This window comes from Vigna unguiculata, chromosome 1 (assembly GCF_004118075.2).
Source record: "Vigna unguiculata cultivar IT97K-499-35 chromosome 1, ASM411807v1, whole genome shotgun sequence".
Taxonomy (NCBI): Eukaryota; Viridiplantae; Streptophyta; class Magnoliopsida; order Fabales; family Fabaceae; genus Vigna; species Vigna unguiculata.
Window position 1 is genome coordinate 41,117,419 of NC_040279.1, and position 13,823 is coordinate 41,131,241.

Below are 13,823 nucleotides of genomic sequence, written 5' to 3' on the forward strand. Positions count from 1 at the left end.
AGTATATAAGTGACTTCACCTTGAAAACTGATTTTATGGAGTTGAATTAGGCTTAAAGTCCATTTCTAACATGTTATCAGAGTCATTGTTTAAAAACAGTCAATCCTAACGAGATTTTTTGGACATTGTGTTCCACCCATTATCAGACTGATAATGAACTACCCATTAATTTCTAGTCTCACGTACAAAATGTATATACCTCGTCATAAGGGGATGTGTTGAAAGTCTCATGTTGACTAAAGATAAAACAATTTCTAATATATAAGTGACCTCACCTTACAAGTTGATTTTATAGGGTTGAGTTAGATTTAAATCTACTCCTAAAATAATCTAAAATAATCTGCTAGTAAACCTGAATAAATCTTTACCAAACTCGAAACCTAACATGTAGGAAGAAGTCAAAAACGAAAAGAAAAAGAAAAAGAACAAATTACGGTTATGTATTTGACAAGTGTGAGAAGTTTAAGTATGGAATTAAGACTCTATTATTGTATTACTATATATAGGTGAAGGAGTCCGAATAATATATTAAAAAAAGTTTGATTAAATTTTAAATTTATTTTTTATATATTTAGATATTTTTAATTGATTATTAAGTATTAAAAAATTTACATTTGTTAATTGAATTTTTGTTAATGAGATGGCGTGACTTTTATTTCGATCTATTATCTTGTTTTTTTTTACATTAAAAAAAATTGTTGTTAATCTCCGTTTTAAAAACTTACAGCAAAAATGCTTTTGAAGCAATCAATTTTATTTAAACATAAAATTCAACTTATACGCAAAAAGTATTACACCTGTTATAACGAGGAAGAATCCACAGAGAAAAAATTGCAATGTTCGTTTTTCTATGGATAAATAAACTAAGAACATTTCGTGTCAACTTTGGGAAATGATAGAAAAGTACAATCATTGATTACTCGTCAACATGACACAAACAATTAAATGTGAAATTTCCCATGAAACCCCAAATCAACATAAAGAACCATTTAAAATGAAGGAAAAATTCAAGCAAGTTATGCATAAACCATATTTTATAACATTTTTATATTTGTAAGTATAGATTATTAGAAATAAGATTATATAGTTATGATTAGATTGTTATTTTTCTGTTTCTTCTGCTACTTTACTATTTCTTCTCTGTTTGCTTTTCTGTTTCTTTACTGTAAAATCATTGAGATGATTTCATCGAGGTATTACAGTGTTTATCTTTCGTTTCAATGGTTATCAAACACTAATATGGTTTAAATGTAAAAATGTCTGGTCTGATTATTTTCTTTTTTCTTATATATTTTTATTATAGATAGTTCTTGTAGGATAAGATGGTTCATTTTTTAATAGTTGTTAACATAGACTAATGATGTTAAAGAAGTTGTTTGAAGTGGAAGAAAAGGGTGAACACAGTTGACTTGACCTTGCTAGATTCCTTGTTACAGCACTCTTCTTCTCTCTGTCATAATTGATTTGGTGTTCTTGTTGAAACAATGAATCCGGAGGTACATCAAATAGTCTCACTGTCTTTCTTGGTCTGCTGTCGGTGTTTCTGACCTCGAAATCGAAATTTCGTTCACCAATTTTGGGCTGAATTTTGCATACCCTCAAGTTTTTTTTTCCAGTTTCCCAGAAATTTATTGGTTTCTCAGTTCATAGTTGTGAGCTTTTGTCCCTTTTGGTTATTTTGGTTTGATTCCCTCACAGAGTTATATATACAAACATGATGTGTGCGTTTTGTTGGAGTTGCAGATAGAGACTTGGACAGTTTTGGTTGGTGTTCTGTGCATCTTGGTGTTCATTGTGAAGGAGTTTGTTATGGGGGGCAAGGGTTCAAAAGAAAGTGGAAGGAGGTATGAGTATGGTGCTTCTTCATCTTCATGGGATAATAACAACTATGGTGGATACCCTCCACAATCACCATATCCTTCTCATCAAACACCTCAGCACCAGCATGCATCAGCACCAACTCCATTTTATGATAATGCTCAGCCAAAAAGGAAGTTGGATAGGAAGTATTCAAGGATAGCTGATAACTACCGTTCCTTGGATGAGGTGATTTGATCATTGCATGTAACAGTGTTTTTGTGTTTTTTTCTTTTTCTTAATATCTTATCAGCAATTATTCCATCTCCTTTGATTTGCTTCTTGTCATTATAATTGACTCTTGTCTTGTTGGGGGTTGCAACTTGCAACATTGACTTATGTTAAACAAGAATATCCCTGTTGTGCCAATGTGAACGCGATTTAGTACAGTTCAAAGGAAAAATAGAAACTAAGATAAAAGGAAGGGAACCATCTAGTTGTCTAAAAGGGGTTTTGAATTGCTCTGCCTGAAATCGGGGTTCACCTTTTTGCCTCTTCTGCTATGAGAACGGAAATATTTGAGCTCTTAAATAGTTTTTTTTTTTTTTCTTAAGTAGTTTTAATAAATAATTATGCGAGCAATCTGATTTAGTGTAATAATAAACTTGAGAGATACTTTTTGTTATATCCAAGATTTATTTTTTTTTAAAAAATGTTAGGAATTCAAATATGAGCCAAAAGTTCTATACCGAGTAGAAATGAAAATGTTGAGTGACATGTAAAGAAAAACAAAGAAAGAAAAACATTGAGCCTTAAGATTTTGTGTTGGTGACTTGTAGTCCATGTAATAGAATTTACACATACAAGATCAGCGGAAAGAAGTGGCTCAAGAGATGCTGCTATTTTCTTGTTTTCTCATCATGTATCAGTGCTTTAGCTGTCAAGTACATATTAAGGGAAAAATAACAGAAATTGATAGAAGTTCTACAACTACATAGAGAAAATACACTATATTTTTGTCTAAAATGAAGTAATGAATGTAGGTTACTGCTGCACTTGCAAATGCTGGGCTGGAATCTTCTAATCTCATTGTTGGCATTGATTTCACAAAGAGCAATGAGTGGACAGGTGTTATCTCGTACTCACAATTTTATTCTTGAATATTTTGTGACGAGTTTATAATGCTAAATAAGTATATATGTTACTCTGAAAATCAGGGAAGAGGTCATTCAATCGAAAAAGTTTGCATGACATTGGAAGTGGCCAAAACCCGTATGAGCAAGCAATTTCTATTATTGGGAAAACTTTATCTGCTTTTGATGAAGATAACTTGATTCCTTGTTTTGGATTTGGAGATGGTAATGTCCGACAGAAAACTAACTACTTTTCCAATGAAGTTGTTCTAGTGTACAGATTGCATACATGATTTGTGTTTCTCCTTTGTCTATTTTCTTTCAGCGTCTACACATGATCAAGATGTATTTAGTTTCTTTTCGGAAGAGAGGTACTGCAATGGATTTGAGGAAGTTCTATCACGATACAGACAAATTATTCCTTACCTCAAACTTGCAGGTATTTCATTTACGTATTATCTTAGAAGTTTTTAGTTAGGTTCATCATTACTCACCACCTTCATGTGACAGGACCCACTTCATTTGCCCCTATTATTGAAATGGCTATGACTATTGTTGAGCAAAGTGGTGGCCAATATCATGTCTTGCTGATAATTGCAGATGGACAGGTAATTCTCTAGTTCATATTCTCACTGTTAAGCTGAATTTAAGCACTTTTTGGAATCAGTCATCTTAAGTTTCATACCATAAATGAAGAAATTGCAACATGTTCATTTGGTTTTTGCTTGGAAATGCTAACATCTACTGTACTCACTGGCTCATAAGATCACATGTTCACATGTTGTACATATTCATTGTTTCTGCTCTCTTCCAGGGCTTCAAAAACTGATACTCGGTATTTATCACAGGTGACTAGAAGTGTTGACACAGAACATGGCAACTTAAGTCCACAAGAGAAGAACACAATAGATGCAATAGTTAAAGCAAGGTAAAATTTTAGTATTCTGGCATGCGGAGTACAGTTCTGCATTCTTATATTCTCTTAAATTGCAGTAAGTATCCACTATCAATAGTTTTGGTGGGAGTTGGAGATGGACCATGGGATATGATGAGGGAATTTGATGATAACATTCCTTCTCGAGCATTTGACAATTTTCAGGTTTGGTGTAATTCACTTGTCATTTTTTAACTTTTCATGTTCAGATCTTCCTGTTATACTGAAATGTGACATTTTATATGGCTGCATGTAGTTTGTTAATTTCACTGAAATAATGACAAGGAATGTAGACTCAAGCAGAAAAGAGACAGATTTTGCCCTTTCAGCTTTGATGGAGATACCTTCTCAGTACAAGGCAACCATAGAGCATGGCATATTGGGGTACTAAATATCATTTCATTACATTAAAAATGGTATCTGTAGTAGCATCTTAAGTTGGGTTTTTCTGGTGTAACGTTAATAACCATAACTTTCTTTGAAAATTACATGTTTCCATTGATACAAATAGTGCAAGGAGGGGTCATTCACCAGATAGGGTTGCTCTACCCCCACCTCTTTATGGTAGGACTTCTTCCAGCATCAGCACAAAACCGACAAGATCAAACAGTTTTCAGCAGAGTGCACCTACACGCACTAGCTATGACCACAGTGTTCACACGGAGGCATCTGCAAGTTCTTTATATGATAATAAGGTCTCAACTCCATGCCAAGCGTCTTTCCGATTAAACTAAGATATACTTTATCTTTCTACTTATAATATAATCATAATTGTTGGAAATCATGCATTGACTAGAGATAAGACGATTTTATAGTATATAAAGTGAGTGCAAAACTCACCTTATGATTTTGTGGGGTTAAATTAGGTTTAAAGTTCACCTTTTAACAATACCGATAAATTTTCATTTTTGTATTGCTTTGAATAGTGGTTTACATACTAACATGACTTGGTTTACTGAAGGTTTGCCCGATTTGTCTCACCAATACGAAAGATATGGCCTTTGGTTGTGGGCATCAGGTGATTCATCTTGACTATTGTATTTAAGGCTTTATGCAAAGGACTAAAAGGACTAAGCATAATATTAAGTTTTTTCCTTCTCCAACGCATTTACTCTTGTTACAGACTTGTTGTGAGTGTGGAGAAGACCTCGAATTCTGTCCCATTTGCCGGAGCACGATCAACACCAGAATAAAGCTTTACTAGATAGCTTTGCTTTAGAAGTGCTCTCAGCGGAAATTTAGCTCTTTTCCAGAATAAGGTTAGTCATAAAAGTTTGATGAAGTTAGAAGGTTACAAAGTGAATGTTCTGTTGATTTGCTTTGAGTCATGAATTTAACTTGATTCATAAACAGGGCTGCGAAAGAATGTGCAGAGAGTTGGTCTGAATGGTTTCTTGTTCATCAGTTCACAATTTTGGGCAAAACTTGTATGCCCAGTTAGGATGAGGAGGAGTTTTTTACATAAAGAATTGGCCTTCCCCGTTGGTTGTAAATATGTAGTTGTGTCGTGAAGGCCTCGTGTATTTAAATAAAACTACTCGTCTAAAAAATGCTTGCATTGTTCTAAACAATACTCACCGTATAAATACTTTGGTTTCTTTTATAATTGAAGAGGAAATAAGTTTAGCCTGTGTTTGTGGGCGCAGAAACGACAGAGCATGAATTTACAATCCTAACATACATGAAAAGAAATGGTGACAAAAGTAAAAAAATAAAGCACATATGTTGTCCTCGTTTTTTTATGCTTCTCCCTCCATTTTACGCCTCATTGCTGTATTTGAGAAAAAAAAAAAACTATGCTACATTTCAGAAACAATAACAATAATTGATATAATGATAATAATAAAAAATAAAAATCATAATAATAATATTTACATTTAAATTTATGTCACATTTATTCTAAAAAATAAAATGTTAATCATCTAATTTTATCTCTTAAACTATTTTTTTATCTATTGTACTTTATCTCTTAAACTATTTTTTTAATCTATTATACTCTTTCCATCATATACAAACTTTCATTTCAGATTTATTCAAATCACACAATCTTTTTTTAATAAAAATAACCTCACCTTCATCTCTTTTTTTTTTTCTCAAATTTATTTTCAAATCCAAACACACTCTTAAAGTGGATTCGTATGAGCTATAAATTGTTTCCCAACATTGTCTTTTGAAACAAATTAAGAACAGATTATGCTTATATCATAAAACTTTTAAATCACACAAGTACTCCTCATAACGTCAGTTCAAATAATATGTAAATGAATCCTTCCATTTTCAGGGTAAAGGAACTATTGTTAGTTTATCAGAATAAAATACATGAAAGTTGCTCAAATACTGAGTATACATAAGCCTTTGCTGACGCTTGCCCAATCCCTGACCTTTTAAATGAAAACAATCGCCAGTTTCCCTAACCTATTTTCTATTAAAGTAAAAAATTTCAATCTTCAATAATTAACATACACATTAGATAACAAATTAGACTGCAGGCTCTTTCCTTCTGGCTCTTGAAGGAACTTCTTATCTTCTATATAAGTCTGAATCTCCGTAATCGTCTTCGTCAACTCTGATATATTCCGTGATTTCAGATCAACTAAAAAGTTCTCAGAGACGACGTTCAGCATCTTCAAGAATTGCGATTTATATCTTTTAAAGAGAGCAAATCCAGCCATCTGAGAAAGTAGAATTTGTTAACCTTTTACAGATTTATACATAAAAAGTACCTCAAAATTCTAGATTACTTACTTGCAAGAATGCATTGAGCGAAACAGCTGTGTAGTGATTTGCTGGGAGTGTGTTCAAGAATCTTGCGAGCCAAGCCCAACCTTCTTGCAAGCCGTGGAAATTTTGAACGTTTGTAGTTTCAGTCTGTTGAAACAAATAAACACGGTAAAGTTCTCAGTGAAATCTGGTCAATGAAAATCTCTCAAAATTTGATATTCATGACAGACCTGAACCAGTGCACCATACACCTTCATGTATGATTCTAACCGCTTTAAATAATCTTCTGTAGTCTCCAACTTTCCATCCACTTCTCGATAACCAATACTTCTGAAGTATGCCTCCTTTGATTGAAAGGCGGTCTGGCCACAACAAAATTAATAATACAGATTCAACCCCAAATTTTTTAGATTATATTTGAAGAATACGTGTGATCCTTTTTTAGAATACATAATTACCCTCCATCAATGATTAATGTAATAAATTTAGTTGAAATATTTGAGGCAGCGAAGAATAAGGGCAAGGGCCAATTAGAAGAGATTTTTCATATATCTATATCTGACATTGCAAAAGTATCGTTTCTGCCTAAAGTAAATAATCGTTCTTTGTGGAATGTAATTGTTGTGTCAGAAAAGTTCGACAGCTAATGTCTACACTGTAGCAGTTACAGTTAAAACATAACCGTTTTGCTTAACTCAGAAAAATTGGGCCTGACCTGTTATTAAGATAAAATGTCATATGACTAATAAACGAATTTTATGTAGAAAAAGATTTTCCCACCTTCAAAATAACTCTAAAGAGAGTTCAAGTATACAAAATTCACTGCTTTCTCAATCACACAACCATACCACAATCTGTACAACACGAAGGTACCTTCTTGTAAAGCAGGTGCTTTGGAACGGTATAAAGGCAAGCCATGTGAAGCTCAGCAAGAAAAATATCCATTGCTTGTGGAATCTGCCTTGCAAATGATAAATCATTGAAAACTAAATAAATAATTGTATTTTAAAAAATATCTATTCATTCTGTGCTTCTCTGGATGCCAGGGATTAAGGATGTTGTACCTGAGATGTAACAAGAACGATGACATAGGCACTTGCAAAGGGAGCATTCCCGGGGTTTTCACAGTACGAAACAACCTGCGTGGTATGTCGTTAGTTGGCAACTTTGTCTACTAACAACCATAGATAGGTAACATTCCAATTTTTCGAAAGATTTTGTCCCTCATTTCGATAATTTTAAAGTCAAAATTATATGGATTTTAGCCACATTATCTGATCATCATTAATCATAGGGCTTGATAGATAGGTTCCAAAGCAAAGCAAGGGACCAACATGTGGTTTAATTTTAACATAGAAAAAACTCATGATCAAGTGCCAAAAGAAAGGTGTTCGGTTGTCTTACATCAGCTATACAAAGGTATATGAGGAGAGAAGCTTGCATGTTTAATTCTATAAAAGGGGAGATCAAGAATGACAATGAAGTTAATATCACGGTAAATAATATCTCTAAAAAGTTGGCCTATAACCGAGTGAAATAATACCATGGAGTCAACCTCAACTAGCAGGATAAACTTAGTTTTTCCTGAACACTACTTTTCCTGATACAAATTTTAGAAAAAATAAAAACCAATGAAGTAGGCATTTTACATAGATTAATTTTGATCTATAAACATTCTCAAATATGACAAATACTGCTGGAAAAGATATAACAAAAGAAGTTATTTAAATATAATTTGTTATAAGGATTCAAAGCAGTGGGGGGGGGGGGGATCATAACTTATCAGTAGTATTTTAAACTGTCAATGGATGAGAAGTTCACATCTAAAACAAACAACTGAACCCAGTTTTAATAATAAGGCTTAACTTAATTATGTTTCCAGTTCTTGAAATTTAGGATAATTCTGATTTTGATCCCATTTAAAAAAAGTTTATTCTAGTCCCTTAAAATGTTAAAAAACTAAGATTTTAGTTCTTAAACAGTATTTGAAGGACCACAAAGTTTTTTAAAACTGTTTCTAGCCGCTCAAATTTAGTGTTTAGATTAATCTATTATTACTGCCGGCTGTGTTCTGGTAAAGCAGAAAGAAAGAGACAGTAGAGGTCAATAATATGAAATTACCTTTTTAGCAAATATCTCAATGCTGACTGATTGAGGATATTGAGGATCATTCAAAAGTTTAATCAGTTCGCTGGCTTTTGACCTACAGAATTTTCAAAAGAGTAAACAGACATGTATTAATAAGATCCTGTTCAAGGATAAGGATTGCCTTTATTGGAAATAAAATCCTTGAACAGTCTACATTTCATAGATATTCTTGTTTGCTACTTCATTGAAACATTTCTTGAACAGTTTTGCAACAAGAACAATTAGATAAAATCGTGCTCCTTAAAAAGAATTGAAGGTACAAGGAACGATGAAAAATTAATAAATTAAAGTATGCATTAGCAAAATTAAATATTCCCTTTACCTAACATTGTCTCTTACACCCCTTATTTGCCTTATATTCCGGGAAATATTACCCTCGTGCCGGGTGTAATCCTGAACAGATGTAGACACAAAGTGTGCTAGTAAGTCAATAAAGTGAGATAGACAGAAACAATTTCCTCGTGCTGCAAAAATTTCAAGCCTCAGATAGGTGAACATAAGAATCATTAAAAATATATATTATATTATCTAGAATAATATTGAATTACAAAATATGATAAAAACAATCAACAAAAATTGCTTATTGCTTGTAGGTTAGAAAACCTTAAGATGAATATCCCGGAGATCTCATTTCAAGAATACCTTATTAGAACTTGATCTTATCATTTGGTTTCTCTCACATAGCTCTTTCAATTTCTGCAGTCTCCCCTGTTCCAGATTCAAAGCACTTGCTGCAGCTCGATATAAATTACCTGAAGATTGTTTTAAGTCGGTTGATTTCTTGGATGATAAAACATGTAAAAACTAACAATAAATAGATAATAGATCTAAACATTCAAACAGGGAATCCAGTTTGGGACAAGTGGAAGTGCTTGTCCCTCCCCCTACCCCGATTCTCCAATCAATCCAACATGTAAACATCAGCACACAAAAACTATTCTTTAATTCATATTTAGTTTCATTAAGTATTTCTAAACCCTACACTTTTGAAACAATAAAAACAACAATAATCAGGTGAACCTTTTGATTTACAATTGAAAAAATAGTCATTGAATTGCACGTATATCTTATATAGAAAGAAAATTAATACTGAGACCCCAGCATAAAGTATGTCTAGTGGTTCAATGCATCAATATTTTTATTTTCCACAGCAAAGCACCAAACGAAGAACAAAAGAAAGAAGAGGTTTAAAACGGGGGAGGGGGCTGGACAGAGTGCATAAAAGAAACTTCTGCAATTAACAATGATGTAACTGAAGGTAAAAATAGAACATTCAAATGACTTAAACCACACCAGATTATGCAGGTAGCCTCACCAAACAATGCTGATATGACAAGTAGAAAATCAATTTCTTTAGAATAGAATATGGCAAGAAAAAGCAAATTTCCAGCTAAGTGATAGACTAATGGTCTGAAAAAAAGCAAGCATTCTTGCATATTAGATGTTGACAAACAGGAAAACATCAAAAACTAACAGTGGCATTGAAAAGATATATCATAAATGTAAAAGAAAACTATTACCATATTCCTTGTTTTCAGCATTGGATACGCTTGATGTATCTGTTGAATCCCCAGCAGCTTGTTGGGTCCCTCCAGAAGTAACCCTTTTGGAAGTTTCATTGGCTTCCTTTACTTCTCTTTTTTCAGCTTCTGCCACTGCTGCTCCTTTTTCAGCTTCCATTGCTGCCTGTTTTCTGGCTTCCATTGTTGCTTTTCTCTCAGCTTCTCGTTTTGTTTCATCAGCAAGTTTGGCCTGCACCCACAAAATTTGAAAGTAATTAATGAAAGGGCATTTGAGCCAAAGTTTGTACTTTCTATAAATAAAATTAAGATAGAAGGTTGTAACGTATGATGACAAACCTCATCAGGCGTTTTCAGCATCATGTCAAATGAAATTTAAAATCATACATGCATAACAATTTGACAAATAACTAGCACAATGAACTAAAATATAAAGGTTCCGGTACCTCTGCTTCAGCTCTAGCCTTTTCTTGCTGCAGCTTTTCAAAAGCAGCCTTTCTCTTGGCCTCTTCATAAGCTGCTGCGTCACTTCTTATTTTCCTTTCTTCTATTTGTGATCTGAGTTCACGGTCTCGTTGAACAGCTGTCAAGTGATTATCAAGTGCTTCTGCACTAAAAAATTGGAGAGTGAACAACATGATACTGTTTCTGGTACTGAATTACAGAATGAAAATTATACAAATGAATATTCAGTTCCTAATGTATCTCAGCTTCATACAGGTCCTAATGTTGTGTTCTCGAAAAAATTGTAAAAAATAGGCATTCTATGACTACAAGAGCTAAGGCTGGTATATTCAAACCTATAGAACCTATGCTGCTGCTATCAATACATAAATAATATGATCCTACAATTGAGCCTACCATGGGAAAAGAGGCTTTAAATAAACCTGAGTGGTTTAAAGCTATGCAATAGAGTATAATGCTCCTATGTCTAACAACACATGGTCTCTTGTAGATTTACCTCATGGGATGCAAATGGAGTTTTAAATCTAAGTCCAATGCAGATGGAAGTTTTCAAAGTCACAGGGCCAGATCAGTAGCATAAGGCTTTCATCAAGCAGAAGGATTTGACTTCTCTGAAACATTCAGTCATGTTATCAAACCAACAATTCTCGATATTGTTCTTACTCTTGCAATCTCTTTCAATCGGCCCATTCATCAAGTTGACATCAATAATGCTTTCTTACAAGTTGATTTAGAAGAAACCGTGTAAATGCTACAGCCACCACAATTCACTTCAAGTGATAAAGGAGAAGTGTGCAGATTAAACAAAGCTATCTATGGTCTAAAGCAAACCCCTAGGTCCTGTTTCCATACACCAAGTTAGACTCTTATCAAATGGATTTTCATTCAGCTAAAAGTGATATGTCTTTATTTAAAAATGTTGGAATTATTTGTTAGCAGATAATCTTCGCATGCACTAAAGAGCCAAACATTTTGAATTGGATCTTCACTTTGTTCAGGACAGTTCTTAGCAAACAAGTTGGGTTTATTCATCTTCCTGCTCAATTTCAGATTGCTGGCCTCCTTACCAAACCAAACCTATCTCAGGAAAACAGTTTGCAGTCTCAAGGGACAAGCTTATAGTTACCAACTTCTCCGCCATGAGTTTGAGGGGAATGTTAAGAGATAGTGTTAGTTATGTTAGTTAGTTAGTATTTGTATTTCTGTATAAACAGTGTACAGTTATCAGTTTGCAGTTTTTTACAATAATTCATAATGTTTTCTTCTTCATCTATATTCTTCACTACCCTTTCCTTTGTCTCAACAATCTTCCTCCCACAAAAAGGTTAATCTTATATCCTTTCACCAGTATCTTTTAAAGAGAAATGCAAAACATATTATGCCCACATTCCAAACAAATAGAAAAAATAGACACTAATAAAACCAATCTACTGTTTAAAGAGTCTGACAGAAAAATAGAAATACAACACATTATCCAAGACAGATACGTAGAAGAAAAATCATAATGACTAGAAAGAAGAGATGAGGCGTGGGGAGATAATGAAATCTTACATCCTACGCTGATATTGAGTGTCAAACTTTTTATCCAATTCCTGCCTTGCTTCTTTATATTTCTCAACTCGAAGGAGGGAAGAAGCAGAATTTTGAGTTTCATTCACCAAAGCTGTCTCCAATGCCGAAATCTTATTCCTAATTTCATCCTGTCAACCACATAACAAAACAAACCATGAGTTTGATTCGCAATTATCACAAGTTATACAGTGATCCACCAGACAAATTATTCAACTTTTAACAGAGAAGTCAAACAGGTAACAAGTGCATTGACATCAATCAACACCATACCTCACCTTAACCCTAAGCTGGTGCTCCTGCGCCAACTCAAACAAGGCACCTTCTACCTCTCCCAATTCATCCATCAAGCAAGGTCGCACTTCAAAACCAGAAACAATGTCTGAATCGTCATCACTGTCACTGAAACACCAAAGGAAAAGCAAACATTACTCTCAAAACACCCAATATAAAGACGACCACAAGTTTTCTAAAAATAAAAAAGATCCATGTTGACATTTCCAATATTCAACAGACATAACTTACGCACAGTTCCTTAGGTATTCTCTGTATTGTTCTCTAATCAGAACCAGGGTTTCACTTCACCTCTATAACCTTCATAATCCCTAATGTAAGTCTTCATTATGCAAATTACCAAAGTGAAGGCCCAATTCTATTCGGATAACTGAAGAACCAGCGCTTACATAACTGTAGCTAAGTTTTCTCCCTATTCAAAAATATTTGAAAAAATCTAGGGTTCAAGAAATGAGCACCTCAGATAAACTTCATCACAAGTGAACCGTTTGGCATTGCCAGCCACTACCAATGCCTTGTCCACATGATCATCATCCTCGCTCTCCGAGTCCTCCATCTCATACTCATCGGCCCGCAATACGAAAGTTCTACCTTTGTCAATTTCTCTCCCACTGGACACGCCTCAACCGTCAACACAGTTCAAATCAAACCACAAGTTGAAAGAGAGAAAATAAGTACCGAGTTCTTGATTTTTCGAAAGGTATAGAACGTTCATTGGAAGAAGTAGCACTAGCGAGCTTCGTCTCCAAATCGTTGAGTTCCGAAACAAGATCGTCAAAACTCCAATCAGGTTCCGGGTCTGCGGCCACGCCATCCACTCTCTGCGAACAATTACGAATATTCAATTTCACAGCACCCCTACAAATGCCATAGCAAATTGAAATTCATTTTCCTGGATACGAATCAAAACCACCGAATTTGAAATTCCAAGATTACTGAAAAGAAAAGAGAATCTACATTGTTTGTTCAGTACTTGAAACGATAACGGGGTGTTCACAGGCGACACAATTAGAGGTGTCGGAAGCTACCCCGGCGACCGAACAACATCGACGACACCGTTTTCAAATTTTGGGGGAGTAGGGTTAGGGCTTGGAAATGTTATTTTCTTATAAAAAGGAAGGTACCTAAAATAATTTATCATTTATTCTTATGTCGAAATTATAAAGAGATTAAATGCAAACTTGTTAGGAGTATTTGGGTCGAATTTAAAAAATACATGAAACAGAACGTAATCAATGTTCG

General features: G+C 34.1%; 2 protein-coding genes across 7 annotated transcripts; one reads left to right on the forward strand and one right to left on the reverse strand.

Annotated features, from left to right (window-relative positions):
* Window positions 1-1,031: 1,031 nt before the first annotated feature.
* Window positions 1,032-5,513, forward strand: LOC114173026 (E3 ubiquitin-protein ligase RGLG5). Of its 5 annotated transcripts, none has more exons than XR_003602448.1 (13): window positions 1,032-1,053; window positions 1,744-2,046; window positions 2,841-2,925; window positions 3,015-3,155; window positions 3,256-3,369; window positions 3,441-3,538; window positions 3,779-3,858; window positions 3,924-4,029; window positions 4,121-4,248; window positions 4,376-4,559; window positions 4,826-4,882; window positions 4,988-5,123; window positions 5,218-5,513. XR_003602448.1 is itself a non-coding variant. In XM_028057227.1 (12 exons), the coding sequence occupies exons 1-12, from the start codon at window positions 1,485-1,487 to the stop codon at window positions 5,066-5,068; spliced, it is 1,389 nt and encodes a 462-aa protein (XP_027913028.1). In that variant the 5' UTR covers window positions 1,214-1,484; the 3' UTR covers window positions 5,069-5,513. The 5 variants fall into 5 exon arrangements, 1 of the variants encoding a protein (XP_027913028.1); XR_003602447.1 differs by lacking the exon at window positions 1,032-1,053 and adding an exon at window positions 1,099-1,193; XR_003602445.1 differs by lacking the exon at window positions 1,032-1,053 and adding an exon at window positions 1,215-1,496.
* Window positions 5,514-6,105: 592 nt separating this feature from the next.
* Window positions 6,106-13,719, reverse strand: LOC114195843 (protein GLE1). 2 transcript variants are annotated; one of them, XM_028086264.1, is made up of 15 exons: window positions 13,539-13,719; window positions 13,260-13,439; window positions 13,040-13,192; window positions 12,566-12,689; window positions 12,270-12,418; window positions 10,700-10,865; window positions 10,254-10,485; window positions 9,376-9,485; window positions 9,056-9,126; window positions 8,707-8,788; window positions 7,650-7,724; window positions 7,459-7,542; window positions 6,816-6,947; window positions 6,610-6,732; window positions 6,106-6,536 (listed from the first exon to the last, which is right to left on the reverse strand). In XM_028086264.1, coding segments are annotated over exons 1-15 (1,908 nt in total). In that variant the 5' UTR covers window positions 13,541-13,719; the 3' UTR covers window positions 6,106-6,311. The 2 variants fall into 2 exon arrangements, with proteins under 2 accessions (XP_027942065.1, XP_027942072.1); XM_028086271.1 differs by having other exon boundaries at window positions 13,260-13,402; window positions 13,539-13,710.
* Window positions 13,720-13,823: the final 104 nt, after the last annotated feature.